The sequence below is a fragment of the Loxodonta africana genome, chromosome 13 (genome assembly GCF_030014295.1).
Source record: "Loxodonta africana isolate mLoxAfr1 chromosome 13, mLoxAfr1.hap2, whole genome shotgun sequence".
Classification (NCBI taxonomy): Eukaryota; Metazoa; Chordata; class Mammalia; order Proboscidea; family Elephantidae; genus Loxodonta; species Loxodonta africana.
Window position 1 is genome coordinate 38,820,976 of NC_087354.1, and position 19,914 is coordinate 38,840,889.

Below are 19,914 nucleotides of genomic sequence, written 5' to 3' on the forward strand. Positions count from 1 at the left end.
GAACAAGACAAGGGTGCCCACTCTTACCACTTCTATTCAACATCGTATTAGAAGTCTAAGCCAGAGAAATAAGACAAGAAAAAGAAATAAAAGGTATCCAGATCAGAAAAGAAGTAAAATTATCACTTTTCACGGATGATAGGATCCTATATACAGAAACTCCAAAAGAATCCACAAGAAAACTTCTGAGCTAATAGAGGAATTTAGCAGGGTACAAGGTCAACAAACAAAAATCAGTTGGGTATCTATACACCAGCAATGAGAAACATGAAGGGGAAATTAGAGAAACAATTCCATTTACAATAGCATCTAAGAGAATAAAATACCTAAGAACAATCCTAACCAGAGATGTGATGAACTTACACAACGAAAACTATAAAACACTGCTGAAAGAGATTAAAGAAGACTTAAATAAATGGAAAGATATTCTATGTTCATGGACTGGAAGACTTAATGTTGTTAAGATGTCAATATTACCCCAAATGATCTACAGAATCAATGCAATCTGATCAAAATTCCAATAGCCTTCTTTACAGAAATCGAAAAACCAATCCTCCGCTTTCTACAAAATCGCAAGAGGCTCCAAATAGCTAAAGCAACATTGAAAAAGAACAAAGTCGACAGACTCACACTTTCTGATTTTGAAACATATTATACAGCCACAGTAAGCAAAACAGCCTGGCATAACAATACACACAGACCAATGGGATAGAATCGAGAGTTGAGAAATAAATCCACACATCTATGTTCAACTAATTTTGACAAGGGTGCTAAGTCCATTCAATAGAGAAAGAAGAACCTCTTCAATAATGGTGCTGGGAAAATTGGATTTGACATGCAGAAAAATAATATAGGAGCCGTGCCTCACGCTATACATAAAAACAAATTCAAAATAGATTAAGGACCTAAATGTTTAAACTAAAATAAAAAAATCCTTAGAAGAAAATGGATAATATAATAACAAAAGCACAAATAGCAAATGGCAAAATAAATGGGACCTCATAAAAATTTTAAAATTTTGTTCATCAAAAGACTTTATGAAAAAAGTGAAAAAGACAAGCTACCAACTGGGAGAATATCTTCAGAAACCATATATCTGATAAGAATCTAATAACCGATATATATATAAAGCTTTGACAAAAAAAAAAAAAAAAAAGAGAAAAAACCCAATCATAAAATGGGCAAAGGACCTGAAAAGACATTTCACCAAAGAGGATATTCAAATGGTCACCAGACACATGAAAAGATACTCAGTGTCATTAGCCATCAAAGAGATGCAAATCAAAACTACAATGAGATACCATTTCACTGTCACTAGGTTGGCTCTGATTAAAAAAAAAAAAAAAAACAGAAAATAACAAACGTTGGTGAGGATGTGGAGAAACTGGAACCCTAACCCACTGCTGGCAGAAATACAAAATGGTACAGCCATTGTAAAAAACAGTGCGGCAGTTCCCCCAAGAAACTAAAAATACAACTACCATATGACCCAGCAATTCCACTCCTAGGTATGTACCCAAAAGACTTGAAAGCAGAGACTCAAAAAGAAATTTGTTCGTTGCAGCGCTATTCACAACAGCCAAAAGATGGAAACAGCCTAAATGTCCACTGACAGATGAACAGATAAACAAAATGTGGTACATACATACAATGGAATACTACTCAGCAATAGGAGAAATGAGGTCTTGATACCCGCTACAGTACGCCTAGAACTTGAAGACACTATGCTGAGTGAAATAAGCCAATCACAAAAGGACAAATATTATATGATCTCACTTACATAAAAAGATAAGGTAAATGCACAGAAACCAAAGTTTATCAGTGGTTACAAAGGACAGGAGGGCGGGGGGAAAAGTGGGCTAACAGTGCTGGAAAAATCACATTGATTAACAGTAGAGTTGCACAACCCATCATTGCAATTGCTGTCAATAACTTGCACACCTGTAAAAAGTTGAATTGACAAAAGTTGTCTGATAGATATATTTACAACAACAACAACAACAACAAAAGATTAACTGCTGAGACTGCTTATATACAACCAAACACCTCATGGAATTTTGTTCCTCGGTTTGGAGGTTTAGGGTCATGGTTTCATGGGACATCCCAGTTGATTAGCCTAATAACATGTTCAGTACTTCTGTTCTACCTCCTAGTTTTTTGTGTAGTGCCTGGGGTCTTAAAAGCTTGTAAGCAGCCATCCAAGGCACTTGAAAAAGGAAAAAGGAGAGTAAGGAATAGGAGAATATGGAATGTGTGGCTAATTGCCTCCATGAACAACTGCCTCCTTTGCCATGAGCCCAGAAGAACCAGATGGTACCTGTCTACCATTACTGAACATTTTGATTAAAGATGCCATAGAACAATCCTGATCAAAAGGGGGGAAATGCAGAACAAATTTTCAAATTCTCATGGACTCCAGGCTTTCTGGAGCCATGGAGAGTGGATGAACCCCCGAAACTATTGGCCCGAGATAATCCTTAAAGCCTAAGCCAAAAATATTCCCTGAAGTCATCTTAAAACTAAACAATAGTTTAGCTTAACAAGTAAAAAATGTCTGTCTTGAGCATTATGCTATGGGATCAAATTGACAATGGCAACTCCAAAGATCAGACCGGAACCTAAGGGGGCAGTGAGTTTATGTTAATGAGGGAGGAACAGCTCAGAAAAGAAGGGTGAGAATGGCTGCACGATTCAGAGAATGTAACCAATGTCACTAAATTGTACCTGTAGAAACTGCTGAATTGTTGTTTATGTTTTGCTGTGTATAATCTTAACAACAGCAACAATAAAATAAATAACATTTAGGAAAAAGAATTAATCAGGCATGTGCAGCATTACCAATGGCATGGACAAACAAGCTTAAAAAAAAAAAAAAAAGAAGACTTGTGCAATATTAACACTCCAGATATTAAATGTGAAGAAACTTTCAAAGATATCCACAGAGACCTGGACAACCTTGGAAGTGAACAATGGGAATCATACAACATGGCCCTAAGATTCCAATTAGTTTTTCTATGATTCGGAAGCCAACCGTACTCTGCAGATTAACATGGAAGCAAGTCAATAAGACAATAATGACACAAGTGCACAAGAGCAAAGCTATTAAGATGAGATTTGTATCATGCTCCCCCTGGTGCCAGTGACACAGATTTGCAACAGAAAGTCCAAACTGTATATTAAGCTCATAATTTTGACTTCATTTTCCTTATTGGTAAAATAGGAATAATATTGCCACGTAACTACTTCTTATATTTGAAAAAAAATCTATGCTCTTCTGAAATAAATACTAACAAGATCAAAGTATTACAAGTTTACATCATCTTTTAAAATTTAGAAATTACAATATTTCACTTACCACCAGATACCACCACTTTGGCACCAGTTAGCTCAGGCCGATCACTTTTTGTTAACTTCTGGTCAAGCCATTCTGACATCCCCACTGGCGAAGCACTTGATGCTGCACACATTGATACAAAGCAAACAACGCCTGTGATTTTAAGTTCTATGATAGCAATCACTTTTAAGAGAAACACACAAATACTTATTTCTATGAATTTAAGTTTGTTAGTAGTTACTTTGAATTTCTGTGCTCCTAATCTCAGTTTCTCAGATTTGGAAAGAGTTAAAGAGTTATATTACCTATTAGCTGCATGACTTTTGAGAAGTCATTGAATTCTCTGAGTCTAGCTGTAAAACTACAATACTCCCTTCTCTATTGAGTTAAAATAAGATACTGTATATGTTAAAGTATAACACCCTTTATGCATTTACTATATTACATTCTTCTATTATATTGACTCTCCCAAGTAATACTGATGTCCTATAGGGTCACTGAGTTGGAACGGACTCAACTTGGGAACATCATTTAAATTGTACTTCAAAATGCTCTGAATCAGAAATTCAACCAGAGGTCATCTCTAATCTAATATAATCTGAATTTAAAAAGAAAAAATTAACACGCACCCTTCTCCAAACTGGCACTACCTCCGCTTGTTGCTGCAGCTTCAAAAGACGTTCCTCGGACAGAAAACACCTTCACTTTCTCATCACACTTCACTGTGCATAGGGCATTTCCTATAACACAAAGATTGGCTTTTAAAAAACAGAATCCTTCAAAAAGCAACAAAACAAGTACTCCTTTGAGGCAGAATTTACTTCACAAAGACCAGGTAAGAAAATAACTGTGGACTAGTTGTTTTCTACCTTTACCAAGTAAAGGAAAAAAGAGGACCATTAACAGTGAAGAAGGGTATCAGTGGATATGTGTACAGCCCAGGACGTCTTTAAAAACAGGACAGGTGCTGACCTTCCTGGAAGTTAAAAAACTGAAACAGAGAGACATACTAGTAAGGTATACCTTCCCTAAAAGGAAAACAGCAAAGCTTCCCTATCCAAACAAAGAAAAAGCCACATTCAGTAACTCATAACAGTATGAACTGCAATAAGTTAATAAGAATAAAGCTACTATGCATCGTATGGGGGGAAAATATGTGATAACATGATAGGGCATAAAGGACAGGAAGTGTGGATGAGCCAAGATTTTAAAAGGTTTGAGGCATTTCTTATGGCTTAGCAATCACATTAAGAGTGACCTAAACTGTGACCAAATATTTCGCCTCAAACATTACTGAAGATAAAAGGTTTGGTTTGAGAATTGACCGTTCACATTTACACTGAAATGCACAACTTTAATCAGAAAGAACAAAGAGTTCACTGCCTTCTCCAGTCCCACTGGAGATCAGTAGGCTTAGCGAGAGATCAATCAAGAGACGCTGAAATGAATTTCTTAACGCAGACAGAAATAGAATAGGAGAAGCAAAGAAGATTGAGAATACTACTTAAAAAAAGATTTGCTTTTCCAGGTGCCACTTATAGAATATATTGAAACAGTGAATCTAATTTTATTGACCATTGGAAAAATCTCAATACAAACTGAACGGCCAGGTAGGAAAGGACTGTGCTCTGGGTCTATTGGCGAGAATGCCAAGTCACTGTTTGGCAGCAATTCTATGGCTAAGATTTTTCCCAGAAACCTTTAAGATGGTCCATCTAAAGCAACCGGGTAGCTTGTTTTAAAATCCTATCTCCAAGGTTAAGTTCTGCTTTTAAAATTTACTAAGATTTAACATGTTAATTATCTTCTTTGTGTACTCACCTGCATAAATGGGTCTCACGAACGTGTCCGGTGACTTGATGGCAATGATGTCAGAAATTGGGGCAACATCCAGTTTGGCTGCTACTCTGGGCAAAAGGTTCTAAAAGCAAAAGAAGCAGTTACACACATACATGCTGATTTGATGTCTATAAACTATCAGCAATGTCATTCTCTAAACGCATATTCCGTAAAGACGTTAATTTAAATATTTTATATTTCACATTCACCCTCAGACATACCATGACTTCAAGAACAGCTTTTTTAACAGCCTTTGAGATTAAGTGGGAGTCTATTAGTATTCTAACTATATTAGGAGTTTTATGAGTTCTACATGAAGGTTATAGCCAAGAAACCCTATGGGGTAGTTCCATCCTGTCACATGTAGTCACTATGAATTGAAAACAACTCAGTGGCACCTAGCAACAGTAAGTAAACTCCTTTAGTTCAATACATTGAATTATGAGATATAATGTTTGCTTTAGTGAATGCCACTTAAAAAGTATGACAGTTATGGATGACTGATTTAAATAAATGAATATAGAAAACTATTTAGAAGAGTAGCAATTTCAGTATTCTCAAATACTGAAAAAAAAAAACATTATACTTGTGCATAATTACTTAAGAAGCCTTGGTGGTATGGTGGTTAAGCGCTCGGCTGCTAACCAAAGGTTGGCAGTTCAAACCCACCAGCCGCTCTGTGGGAGAAAAATGTGGCAGTCTGCTTCCATAAAGGTTATAGCCTTGGAAACCCTATAGGGGAGTTCTACTCTGTCCTATAGAGTTGCTATGAGTCAGAATCAACAGGACAGCAACAGGTTTGGTTTTTAGTTGCATTTACTCTATATGAAAGAAAACAATTTCGAAGCAGATCTTTTCACCTTTTTTAAAACTGGTGTTGTAAAAGATCAAAATTACCTAAATGCCCATCAGCAGGAGATGAGTTATATAAATTATAGTTTACCTACACAACAAACTCTATGTAAACCCACACCCCCGCCCCTGCAAAAAAAAAAAAGAGAATGAGGAAGGTGAAGAACAGCCTGTATGGTATGTCTAAAGAGTGTGGCAAGAATATATTTACATGCTTTTCCTTATAGAAGCATATAACATCTCTGAAATAGATACATTTGACAGCTTTGCTCTCACTAGCTGGGACCCTAGGGAAAGTCATTCTCTCCCCAGGTCTCAGCTACTGCACCTAACAATGTGGGGAGGAGAATCCCTACCCCTCTCATCTAAAATTCTATGACTCGAGGGCTCTGAAACAGAGGACAGTCAGTGAAGACTGATATATCCATGCTTTCCAGGTTCAAAGGTGCTCTTGGATCTTAATCTTAACACTATATGATCACAAAAAAAGTGAGGTGCTGCTTTTATCACATGAATAGAAAAGCTGAATTCTATACTGATTTCTATATAAAGCTTACTCCATCTCATTCCTGAACTTGGTACATGACACTGCCTCCTATGGGCACAGTCTCAAATCTCTCTCCCTTCCAACCCCAAACCTTCTCTGCTCTCCAAGAATTACCTCAGATTATCCTCTAATTTCCCATTTATTCTACATCCTCCCACATATATGTACAATTACACTATATGAATTGGTACTAACATGTTATCTTGTTTTACAATAATTTTTAATACACGTTATATAACCCTCAACTAGATTTATGAGCATCCTGAAGGCAAAAGTTTTGCTTTTTCTTTTGTGTCCCTATCTCCAAACTATATCTAATAAGTAAAAAAAAAAATAAGTAGTTCTACATAAATCAATGCTAACAAGTGCTGGAAGCCTGAGTCAATTTCTCTCCTGTCATATTTCTAACAGGAGAGAGAGGTTTTCTAATTTCCAGTTTATCGTTACTTACATTATGTAGTAATCCTTTGTCAACCATAGTAGAGAACCTATTGAAAAGTACCAGTTTTGTAAAACCAAAATTAGAAAAAAATTGAGAACCAACAGAAAAAAGGGTTTGGGGTAAAAAACGGTTGGAACTTAATTGGTTTGAAAGACATCTACTTCCAAAACAAACCAGATTTGTCAGTATTGAAAGCCTGCTTCTGTGAGTAACCCTCTTCCTGAACCACCTTCTTGAGCTGTTCAAGAAATACCACTGGACGTCTGGGGTCTTAAATGCTAACAAGCGGCCATCTAAGATGCATCAATTGGTCTCAACCCACCTGGATCAAAGGAGAATGAAGAACACCAAGGTCACACGATAACTAAGAGCCCAAGAGACAGAAAGGGCCACATGAACTAGAGACTTACATCATCCTGAGACCAGAAGAACTAGATGGTGCCTGGCTACAACCGATGGCTGCCCTGGCAGGGAGCACAACGGAGAACCCCTGAGGGAGCGGGAGATCAGTGGGATGCAGACCCCAAATTCTCACAAAAAGACCATACTTAATGGTCTGACTGAGACTAGAGGAATCCCGGCGGTCATGGTCCCCAAACCTTCTGTTGGCCCAGGACAGGACCCATTCCCGAAGACAACTCAGCATACATGAAAGGGACTGGACAGTGGGTAGGAGAGAGATGCTGATGAAGAGTGAGCTAATGATATCAGGTGGACACTTGAGACTGTGTTGGCATCTCCTGTCTGGAGTGGGGATGGGAGGATAGAGAGAGTTGGAAGCTGGCAAAATTGTCACCAAAGGAGAGACTGGAAGGGCTGACTCATTAGGGGGAGAGCAAGTGAGAGAACGGAGTAAGGTGTATATAAACTTTTTTGTGACAGTCTGACTTGATTTGTAAACGTTCACTTGAAGCTCAATAAAAGTTAATAAAAAAAAAAGAAAAGAAAAGAAATACCACTGGAATATTGTTATCTGGCTAAGCAGATTCTCTCACAGATTTTATGTTCTGCAGACTGACTTTTTTAAAGTTTTAGAACTTTCTAAAATGCCTCGAATTTAATGTCTTGACATTTCATTACCCCTTGTTTGACTTTAGCACATCTTGAAAAAAAAATTACTGTGGTGCTTAAAGGCATATATATGTTTTTCTACATCTGTTCTTCCATCCAACTACTCTAAAAGGGTGGACGATAAACGAATATATCGCTACACTCTCTAACAGACTTGACCACACTGAAGGGGAAGCAATAACTGTCATGTTCTTTTCATCTTCACAAAATTAAAAACCCTGGCATACCAATATAAATGTGTATTATATCAATAACACTGTTGGCGAAGGACTGTGGCAGAGCAAGTTGTTTAGCTTCATCTGATGGGGTCTCATTCCAAACCCATTCAGGGGCTGCAGCATCATTTATTATTATGTGACCCAAATATTACAACACAGCAATCAAGGCCAGATTGTTAAAATCTGGCTAATAAAACACAACAAACACCTTTCCTTTGTCTAACAATCTTTCAGGTCAACTGTCACCACAGAAGCTTCAGGCTCATGAAATTGTTTAAGTCATCCAAGATTAGAATAAAAATTCTCAGAGATCAAATGGTCCACAAAGATCTTCTGGTTCAATGTTCATCTACTGCAGTAAGTCCTTTTACAATATCCCACAGTATAGTAAGTAGCTGGGTGTCAAGCCTCTGATTTAACCATCTCCAGGGAAAGAGAAATCTACCATAGAGAAAACCCACTCCATTTTTTAACTTCTCAAACTGGTAGATCACCTGGCTGAACTCCATTACTTTACATATAAGAAAAACAGACTTCAGGAAGGTAAATATCCAGCCGAACGCCATACATGTCTATGGAACCATCTTACCTATCAATTACTAAACTCCATGCAAAAATTGAGTAATTTATGAGTCTGCAATGTGACCTGATAAAGAATTGTCCATTAAACGTTTGTTTATACTGTAGGTTGAAAATTCTGTTGTTGCCTAAAAAGTCACCTTAAGTCATTCATTTATATTAGCCTTAAGTGAAAAATTTTAACGAGTTTAAACTGAGAATTCTAGGGGTTAATAACAAACTTATCAAATCTTTAATTACAACATACTAGTTTCTGCTTTAGCAGCGTCACGTCAGTCATATTGGCATCATCTATTTCCTTTCCCACCTCCATGCCATTTACATGGGTAACTGTACAAAGTCCCTGCACAGTTTGCCATGATTCCTCAGGCCTAGAAGCAATACTGGACCACAGGAAAATATTCACCAAATTCTATTCATTTTGCAAGAAAAGAGATCAATATACTGGAACCTAAATGTTGTTGCCACTCAACCGGTACCTGATGGAAGAGCTCATATCTTATTTCCCAAACTCATATTTAAAAATCAACTGTAACAGAATTATGAATTTAAAAGGGAAAAAAAGTCAAATCAAGAAAACTTACAGGAGAAATTAAAATGACTGGTAAATGTGTGAAAAGATGTTTGGTCTCACTAGCAATCAGAGAAATGCAAGATTAAGCAAGATATAAATTTCTACCCATCAGATCAGGGGAAGGGAGAATGTTGAAATATATAACACCAAGCGTTCACAAGGTACTCTCACGTGCAACTGGTGGAGTGTAAATTTTGGCATCCTCTTAAGAGAGCAATTTAGCAAAATATATCAAAATTTTAACTGCACATAGTTTTAGCACAGTTATTTCACTTCTAGAAATCTATTGTAACTAAATATCAGCACATGTATACAAAGATGTATGCAGCAATGTTTACAAATGTAAAAAAACTTGAAACAACCTAACTGCCCATCCTTGGTTAAGTATGGAACATTATACAGCTATAAAAAATGAGACAGACACATTATGAGCTAATATCTTCAAGACATGGTCAAATCCACTAGTCACAAAACAATTCATGTCATACAATTGCATTTTAGAAATAAAAGAAATACTTGTACGTGCATTATAATTTTAAGATCCATAGAAAGAGACCTAAAAGAATGTACAATTGTTAAGAGTTATACCTCTGAGGAGGGAAGAGTGAGTTGGGAATAAAAAAGGACCTTTGATACCTTGCTCTGCATACTTATACACTGCATGCAGCCTTCACAATAAGAAGGCATCTGTGTACACCTCACTTTATAATTTTAAAAAGTAAAAATAAAGCCTGAAGATGCAGCTTATTACAAATAGAATAAAAGAAAAAGGGAGTTAGGATAATACCCTTGGCTACAGAGATATCAAGAAAAGTCCACTAACAAATTCCTTCTCTTGGGCTCCTTCTACCCTCCACCCCCGTTAAAACTTCCTGCAGACTACCAGGGCACCCATCTGCTGGCACATTCTTCCCTCAGACATCACAATGCACAGGATCAGATTACAGCTTTCTTTACCCTGAGGGTAACTTCAGCCACCACTCAGCCCTTCCCAAATCCCCCAAGTAGAGATGATTTAGCCTTTCTAAATATTCATCAGCCACACAAACAAGGCATCTCTTAAAAAGGGTTACTTATACAAATCACAAACACACACACACACAGAGCTCAACATCGTTTTTAAACAAACATCATTTTAAAACAGTCTAAATAGAGTTTTCTCCACTACAAAATGCGAAAACCTGGAAGCAGCATTTTAACAAATTATGACAAAATCTTGAAAGAGTAAATTTGGGCAAGACTATCACATTAAATCAGCAGACTCAGGGTCAGCTATCTAAACAAAGTCGGTTGTACATTTCTGGCACAGTGAAATCTAGCCTTTCAGAGTAGTGACACCAGATCCCACATGCTCAGTCTTCTCACCTTTCCAAAGGCAGATGCTCCAGCACAGATGTGTGTGTAATTGAACTGGTTCTGGGTTGCCAGGATCAATGGCGTCAGTTCCTCTGAGAATGAAGCACATTTGATAAACACATTTCATAATATCCTCATATTCATCCATTCAAGCATAATTTAGACATTTTTTCCACTGGAAAATCTCACCTGGCAGGAAGCCTTTGTAGGCATCATGCTGGGCCACCAGAACTTTTGCTACACCTGCTACTTTGCAAAGATCCTGTGCCACCTGTGATTAAAAGAGTTTTTAATTATCCATCTAAGAGAAATATATGAATACAGCCAACCATCGCAAATATGATGGCCAACTTTTAAAAACAGTCTTATTAGAAAAAGGGCTACTTAAGAATACTAAATAAATAAATAAATCTTTAACAAAGAAAATCTTAGGCCAGTTGATTGTAGTACTAATTTATCTTATACAGGTTTACTACAGGGGATTTTTTCAGCAAAAATTCCTGCCAAAATGAACGCAGCTCTACTCAAATTTAATTGTAAATTGTGCTCTTTACTTTTGGTTTAATGCAACTGTTAAGTTCATCATTTTAGAAATGGTAAAAAAGAGGCAATGGTTAGGTTCTCTCCCACACAACAACAGATCCAATGTATTTTAGACTTAGGGTTTCCTAGAGATGAAGAACAAGACTTAACCATGCTACTTTATAAGCTGCTGCACTTTATTGGGCAATAATAATTTCTGCTGATATTTAAATTAGTGCACGTGGGCAACAGAAAAAATTTTATATACTAGCCCATCGTCAATCACTGATTTCCTGTCCCTGTACATATATTTATCCATGAAAAAGCAAAATTTTTATTTTAATTTCTCATTTTTCTTGTTTGGAATCAGGATAGTGTTCCGAAAAAGCTTTCTGATCACTCAAATTTGCTCTATACAAAAGGCATTAGAATTCCCTTTTTTAAGTATCTTTAACTACAGCATACTGGTTTCTGCTTCAGCAGGGTCATGCCAGTCATATTACTATCTTCTGCTTGTCTACCTCCATTCTGATTCACTGATGACTGGCATTAAAAAAACTCACTGGGAGCTGGATTGTGAAGTTGCAACAATATTCAATAAAGAGAAGACAGTGCAAAAGTACCTCTGCTAAACAACATAAGATATAAACCAAGTATTTGCTGGCAGACTAGGTCATACCACAGAGTCCCTCACTGACCATCACCACTTTATTATGGATGGCTGTATATCTGGCTTCTCTAACTTTAAAAGAATGTCTAATCAAGATATTCTAATCAACTCCAAATCTGTGTTGGAAGAAGTACAACCAGAATGCTCCTTAGAGGCAAGAATGGCAAAACTTCATCTCACATACTTTGGACATGTTATCAGGAGGGACCAGTTCCTGGAGAAGGACATCATGCTTGGTAAAGTGAGGGTTGGCAAACAAGAGGAAGACTCTGAACAAGATGGACTGACTCCATGGCTGCAACAATGGGCTCAAGCTTAACAACAATTCTGAGGATGGCACAGGACAGGGCAGTGTTTTGTTCTGTTTTACATAGGGTCACTATAAGCTGGAACTGACTCAACGGCACCTAACAACAATTAACTCCAAAGGAGCTATACAGCAGACTGTGATATAAAATGGAGCAAAATTTTCCATCAAAATTACCTTTTTTTTTTTTTTTACCTGTTAAAAACTTCTGGCACTGTATAGAAAAACTTAGTGCTTATGATAAATAGCTAGAGAAAACAGTATAGTACTGAACTTTGCCTACGCTATTAATACAGTCTTTTATACAAGTAGTGATTATTTTTCTTTAAGGTAGACCATGGCATGATAAGATGGAACTGAGTAGAAAAGATGGTTTCTGTTTTGCTTTTTCTCAAAACAGTATAAATAAAATATCATTTCAAGTATTTTAAAGTAATAATAATTATTTAAAATAACAGAGGAAAAAAAACAGAACTTGTATATCTGAAAGCAGGGCAACTAAAATAGACAATTTATTTTTTTATTTTTTATATTTTATCATGCATTGTGGTTTGTATCAACTATATAAGATTTAATAGTTGTTAGTAGGATTTAAGTTAAAAAAAAAATCTACTTAAAACAACCCTAAACCTGCTAGAATCCATTCTTTCAAGATATCAATTCATGTAAGAAATTAAACAGAAGTGACCCCCAACATTCTGAACCTGCATTATTACATGCTCTGCATCAGTGCCATTTAATAAAAAATACATAAAGAAAATGCTCTAGAAAGAAACATGCTCTCTCCAGATTTCTCCCTCTGAGTTCCAAACTCCCAATTACACACTCAGCAGCTTCTGTATGGACTGAGAAGGACTTGGTAGCTCAAGCTGTGTAAACTTAACCAAAGCATGATTTCTGCAGCCCAGTGGCACAGACCCTGCAGACAATATTATAACATCTTTCTAGGTGGTTATTATAACACCTTCCTAGGTGGTTAGTGGTTTGCCATTATCTTATTCCAACAACACCAGGAAAAAAAAAAAAAAAGAGTATCTCTTAGCACCAGCTTAGTTTGGAAAGAATAGTACTTACATTGGAATTCCCCTACCAGTTAAAAATTAACACCTGTGATACTTTGCCCAGATTTACCACTTCCAGGAATTAAATGCAATTAGCAAGTATATTCATCAGTACAAAAAAGGTATCGACTATTAACCCCTAAGGGGACTCAAATATTATCATTCTACTTGGTACCTGGTGGTACATATGACGGTGCCAGGGAAACTAAACCAAGAATTCTACTTCATCCCAAAAGATAAAATGCTAAGTGAGCAAACCTTTTAGTTCCTTTCTCACACAGAGTAATAGCTGTGACACTGGCCACTTAAAGAGGATTAGAGCCCAATTTGGGTTACATCCTCAGCATAATTCTCTGTTGCCATCTTTCCCTGTCTCTTGATAGAGATTATATTTGCTATGGCTGACCTTAAAAATTTCTCACCTTGTCACATTTGGTTCCAGCTACTAAGCAGGATACTTCACCTCCAAGACATTTGGCGGCAGTGATGGTGTTTAACGTAATGGGTACTAGGGTATCGTTTGCATGCTCAACTATTACCAGGGTACTCTGAAATCGTAGCAATGAGGCCTAAAAAGAAGGAAAAATAAGAATATTGTCATACAAATAGGTTTTTTTATTATACTTGTTAGGTAGAGGTGCTTTAAAGAAAACTATTTTTTACACAACACTCAGTTCTATAAATGTATTTATAAAATACTTGCTCAATAACAAAAACTGGGCTATTTTTATCCATCACTCTACTGCTAATATTCTTACCCAGTAAAAACGGAAAAAGCAAATTAGTCTTCTTCTCTTAGGAATGTTTAAAAATTATTTCAAGGCAACTTTCTCACTAATCTATGTCCAATGAGCGACTGCTAAATATACCTAAATTTAAAATCCTTCAAAAGAGCATATTAACTATTAAACTAGGAACTGGTTGAATTCTACTATCAATTACATTCAGTTACAGCAATACTGCTAAAGAGTATTATCCAGAAATAATGGGCTTGAAATCAATTACTAAAACTGATTTCCACTGTTTCAGGCAAAATGTATTCAAAACCAAAATGACTGACAAAAAAGACTGTTTTTGAAATGTAACGTGAAGCAGCAATTTTGCTAGGGTTTCAACTGTTCATATACGCTTCTGAAAAAAAAAAAAAGCTTGCAGACAGTATCTTGGAACCAACCAATAAATGGTGGCCGTATTTACTGCAGACTATCAAGAAACCAGCAAGTTCATGGTCATCTGGAATAATTTCAAACACCAGGAACACAAAGATGAAACAGAATGATTCCCACACTCAAAGATTTTACAGAAAATAAGGCTTGTTCACGTACAAACTATTATTACGAAAGATAGAACAGTTTCCAAATGATGCAGAGTTCCAGCACGTTGGCAGCTGCAGAGCGTGAAGTGTACCGTCAAGTGGAGGTGGAGAGGAGGGAAGCTTAGGTGTTCCTGCCGTGCAAAAACACAAGGAAAGAAGAAAGTTTTGGAACTATCCTTGTCGGAATGAACCCTGGTGGTGCCGTGGTTAAAGCACTCGGCTGCTAACTGAAAAGTTGGTGGTTCGAATCCACCAGCCGCTCCGCAGGAGGAAGACGTGGCAGCCTGCTTCCATTAAGATTATAGCCTTGGAAACCCTATGGGGCAGTTCTCTTCTATCCTATAGAGTTGCTATGAGTCAGAATCAGCTCGAGAGCAACAGGTTTTTAGTGATCCTTGTCAGAAATGGCAATGAGAAGTGAAAAAGAAAGGCACTGAAGATCAAAAGGCATGGTTGTGTGGCTTAATTCAGCAATAATCTTCAGCTCTATACAATAGAGGGTCCCAGACAGAGCTGGAGAAAAATGTAGAACAAAATTCTAACTCAAAAAGAAAGACCAGACTTGCTGGCCTGACAGAGACTGGAGAAACCCTAAGAGCGTGGCCCCTGGACACTTTCAGTTCAGCAATGAAGTCACTCCTGAGGGTCACCCTTCAACCATAAAACAAAACAAGACTAAAGGGGCACACCAGCCCAGGGGCAAGGACTAGACGGCAGGAGGGGACAGGAAAGCTGGTAATAAGGAACCCAAGACGAGAAGGGAGAGTGTTGACATGTCATGGGGTTGTTAACCAATGTCATGAAACAATATGAGAAACTAGTTTGTTCTGTAAACCTTCATCTAAAGTACAATAATAATAATCTTTAGCTCTAAAGCTGAAGTGAAGAAAGCATAGAATGAAATTTACCCAAATTGTGACTGAAGATGAAAAGGCATGGGACTGTAACACTGATTACACAACTAACGTGCAGATTTTACAAAATACATTCTTTTCATTTACTATATTGTAAACGCCAATTGCTATTTTTTAATATTCTTTACTTTTTTATTGGCATAGTACATAGGCATACCAGCTTAACCAGTTTTTATAGAAATTTGGGTTATTAGCATTTTGTTATTATTATAAAGAACGCAGAGAAGACCATCCTTGTAGCTGAATCTTTGCACTCAACAATAGATGAGAGTCCCTTCCAAAGCCCTTCTGATTGGAAGCTGACCAGCATTTACTCTAACTGCTCTGCTTCCCTAGGAGACTACCCCAGATTCTGCCCAACACTCAACAGGATGGGGACCCTTCTTAGCCCTAAGGTACCTACCTTTACCACTTCATTCCTAATCTTCTCCCAGCTCTCTAAACCGCCTCAACCCTTGCTGAACCCAATCCTAGAGCAGGGAGCCAGAGGCTCTACTCCTTAAGTAGGCAATATTTCCAGACGTAGGAATACTTCCAAAGCCACATGAAGCCGAGGGTGGGGAGGACGAGAAGGGCACCACGAGCAGGATATGCCAGAGGAAGGAATCAATGCATTGTAGATGAGCAGGTAAACTTCCTCCCTTTTTCATTTACTCAGTGCAAGTAAGAGAACAGAATGAGACCTTCGCTGCTGCCAAATCAAATATCTGTATAATTTTTTCTTTTTCACAATAACAAACTTCCACTAAGAAGGAAGGGTGTTAAATTTAAGGCTAACAGTCTTTACGCACATCTTAGATTCTTCTCTTACGACAAACTCCTAGAAGCAGAAGTGCTAAATCAAGAGGCAGGCATATTTTTAAGGCTTGATACGAACTGCCACAAACTGTTTTCCAGAAAATTTGTAACAATTGACAATTTCTGGGATGGAAGGAAAGTTCTTGAAAGGCAAGTACCATGCCTGTTCATTTCGTATCTCCAGAGTCTAATGCTTTCTTCAATATTACATCTATAGAATTAATTACATGGTGCTTTTGCTTTTTTAATCAGAAGAGCACAATATCTGATAAAGGACTTTGTAATTAAGACCCAATGACATAATTTATGATTTAAATCACATTTCACAAGAATTGCCCGTAACAAACTATTTATTACCAATATATATCAGACACCATATTTTTGATTATGTTTCGTACATCATTTACCATAAAAATTATGAGATTTCTATCACCGCTTGAAGAATAAATCCAAGATTTGGTGGCAGAAGGCCCATATCTGCTGTAAATTATAGTTCTATCATAACATAAATTAGGCAGTTCTCCTAAGGAATTGTTGAGGTTTTTGGAACGGCCAGGGAAAGACCGTATATTCTTTTTAAAAGACTCTTCAAAAATAGGAGATGCATAAAAGTAAACAACAAAAGAATACATTTAAGACCCATTCAGTTCATGTATCTGATCAATTTTTACTGAGCATTATATACACCATAAGAAGCACTGGTGGCACAGTGGTTATGGAAAACACTCTGCTGCTAACCAAAAGGTCAGCAGTTTGAACCCACCAGGTGCTCCACGGGAGAAAGATGTGTCAGGCATTCTGCTTCCGTAAAGATTACAGTCTAAGAAACCTCATGGGGCAGTTCTACTTCATCTATAAGGGTCACTGTAAGTCAGAATTGACACGACGGCAATGGATTTTTGGTATATACGTTATAAAGGTACTTGTCAATTGACTCCTTTATAATTTTTTAATATGTTTTCTTCTAACTCAGTGTTCTACCTTCCATTTCTCAGCTACCACCTAAAAGGAATGTGAAGCACCTAGGCATGCTTGTGTGGCTTCATTCAGCAATAATGATTGTGTGCAAAGCCTAGGCCAGGTGGAACCAGTCTGTGACCTTCTAAAATGTTATCCCTCAATCCGGAGCAGTTTCCTCATATGCAAATTGAGGGAGATGAACTAGATCAGAGGTTTCCAAACTACATCAAAAGAAGGCTAGGGGTTCCAGGTAGGTACCTCAGGAGCTACCCCATAGGAAAAAGTGAGGGCCCAGGAAGCAAGTAGGACTGCCAGATTGGCCCCCCAGTTTTGCTTTAACCAAATTAATCAAAATAACATTTATAAAGCACTGTACTAGCATTTTTATCTACAATATCTTATTTTAAACTCTATGATGTAGATGCTATCATTATCCTGACTTTACAGATGAGGAGCTTGGTGGTCATGTAGCTAGGAAGCAGAGCCAGGTTATGAGCCCAAGTAATCTGACTCCAGAGTCGGGTTCTTAATTACCAGCTCACCTCAAAGCACCACCATTTTCAGCTGTTTTACAAATGGGTCATTCCTGTAAGATTTCACTTAGCAAAAATTCTCCTCTTCACAAAAGAAAAAAAGCACTGGTCAAAAGGAAATGAAAAGGGGCTGCAGCAAGATAACAGCATGTTCCCATTCATCCTCCAAAACACGAAAAATAAATAAGCAGAAACTTGCAGAACCAACTTTGTCAGAATTCTGGAAACCAGTCAAAGCGTTACAGCAACTAAGCCAATGCTGAATCAAGAAAAAGTCAACTATTATACAGTAGGAAAGCTTTTATTTTCTACTCACCTGCATCCCACCCCCTCCATGTCTAAGTGCAGCCATTTTAGAGGGGCAGCAGTCCACACTTCCAGGGAGAGAGCCTGGTCTCTGTCACTAGTCAGAGCAGAGCAGACTTCATTTTCAAATTACTGTGTGTGTCTGTTCTAACTTGCCTGGGGGCTGTCTGAAGGACTGAAACCAGGGCTAAGAGGCAGTGGGCAATGCCCAAAGGTTGTAACCATCCATAGCCACTAGGGCTAAGGAGCACAATTAAGGCATGCAATTCACCCTCTGCCGATGAGTTGATTCCGACTCATAACAACACTATAGGGCACAGTAGAATTGCCCCCATAGGGTTTCCAAGGCTATAAATCTTTATGGGAGCAGATTACCAGGTCTTTCTTCCATGGAGCCACTAGGTGGGTTCGAATTAGCAATCTTCTGGTTAGCAGCCGGGCGCTGAATTGTTGTGCCACTAGGGCTCTTTTCAACTTAAACCAGTTGTTGTAAATTTAGGGGATTAAAATGTAATCCTCGTGGTAACCACAAAGAAAATACATAAATATTTATACAAAAGGAAACAAGACACGACTAAAATGGTTCCCTACAAAAGGAAATGTGAAGGGAATAAAAATGGTTCACTACAAAAAAATCAACACAAAAGTAGGCAGTACCGGAGGAAATGAAGGAAAAAAACAAAAAGGCAGAAATTCTTCCTCATCAGTAATTACTTTATATGTGAATAGATTAAACTCTCCAAATGGCAGAAACTGGCAAAGTGAGGAGGAAAACATGATCCAACCATATGCTATCTATAAGGGACCCACTTTAGATCCAAAGACACAAACAGGTTGAAAGAGAAAGGATAGAAAAAAAAAATTCCATGCAAACAGTAGCCAAAAGAGCTGGGGTAGTGGTTTTAATCCCAGACCAAATAGACTTTAAGTCAAAATCTGTTAAAGAGACAAAGAAGAATGTTATATAATGATAAAAGGGTCAGTTCAATATATATATATATAACGATTATAAATACATATGCACCTATAACAGAGACCCAAAATATATGCCACAAACATTGACAGAATTAAAGGGAGAAACAAACAGTTCTACAATAATAGCTGGAGACTTCAATACACCACTTTCAGTAATGGATAGAACAAGTAGACAGAAGACCAACAAGGAAACAAGAGGACTTGAACAACACTATAAAACAACTAGACCTAACAGACATATATAGAACATGCCATCTAATAACTGCAGAATACACATTCTTCTCCGGTACACAGGAGTCATTCTCTAACACAGACCATATGTTAGGTCACAAAACAAGTCTCAGTAAATTTAAAATAGTGCTACCATTTTGGTATCTACCAAAAGTAAATGAAAATATTTCCAGAGGAAAGTGCCATCATATTAGGCCCCAAATTATTCTTAAAATGTATCCAAATACAATAGCCACAGGCTACAAATCAAATTTCAGGAAGTTTAAAAAGATTAAAATCATATAAGGTATCTTCTCTGAGCACAATGGAATAAAATTAGAAATCAATAACAGAAGGAAACCTGGAAAATTCACAAACATATGGAAATAAAGCACTGTACTTTTAACAGAAAAAAAAAAAAGGATAAATTGGGCTTCCTCAAAATTAAAAACTGTTGTGCATTCATCAAAGGAGAGTATCAAGAAAGAGAAGACAACCACAGAATGGGAGAAAATATTTGTAAATCATATA

General features: G+C 37.3%; 1 protein-coding gene across 2 annotated transcripts in view; it reads right to left on the bottom strand.

The window, feature by feature from the left end:
* ETFA (electron transfer flavoprotein subunit alpha) overlaps nt 1-19,914 on the bottom strand; it is a 94,656-nt gene that overhangs the window by 54,950 nt on the left and 19,792 nt on the right. For both annotated transcript variants that reach the window (XM_023552957.2, XM_010593776.3), the window contains exons 2-7: nt 13,795-13,941; nt 11,002-11,083; nt 10,822-10,904; nt 5,156-5,255; nt 3,964-4,074; nt 3,356-3,457 (exon numbers count right to left, since the gene is read on the bottom strand). In XM_023552957.2, the coding sequence (XP_023408725.1) occupies nt 3,356-3,457; nt 3,964-4,074; nt 5,156-5,255; nt 10,822-10,904; nt 11,002-11,083; nt 13,795-13,941 (625 nt within the window). The remainder of the gene's footprint in view (nt 1-3,355; nt 3,458-3,963; nt 4,075-5,155; nt 5,256-10,821; nt 10,905-11,001; nt 11,084-13,794; nt 13,942-19,914) is intronic.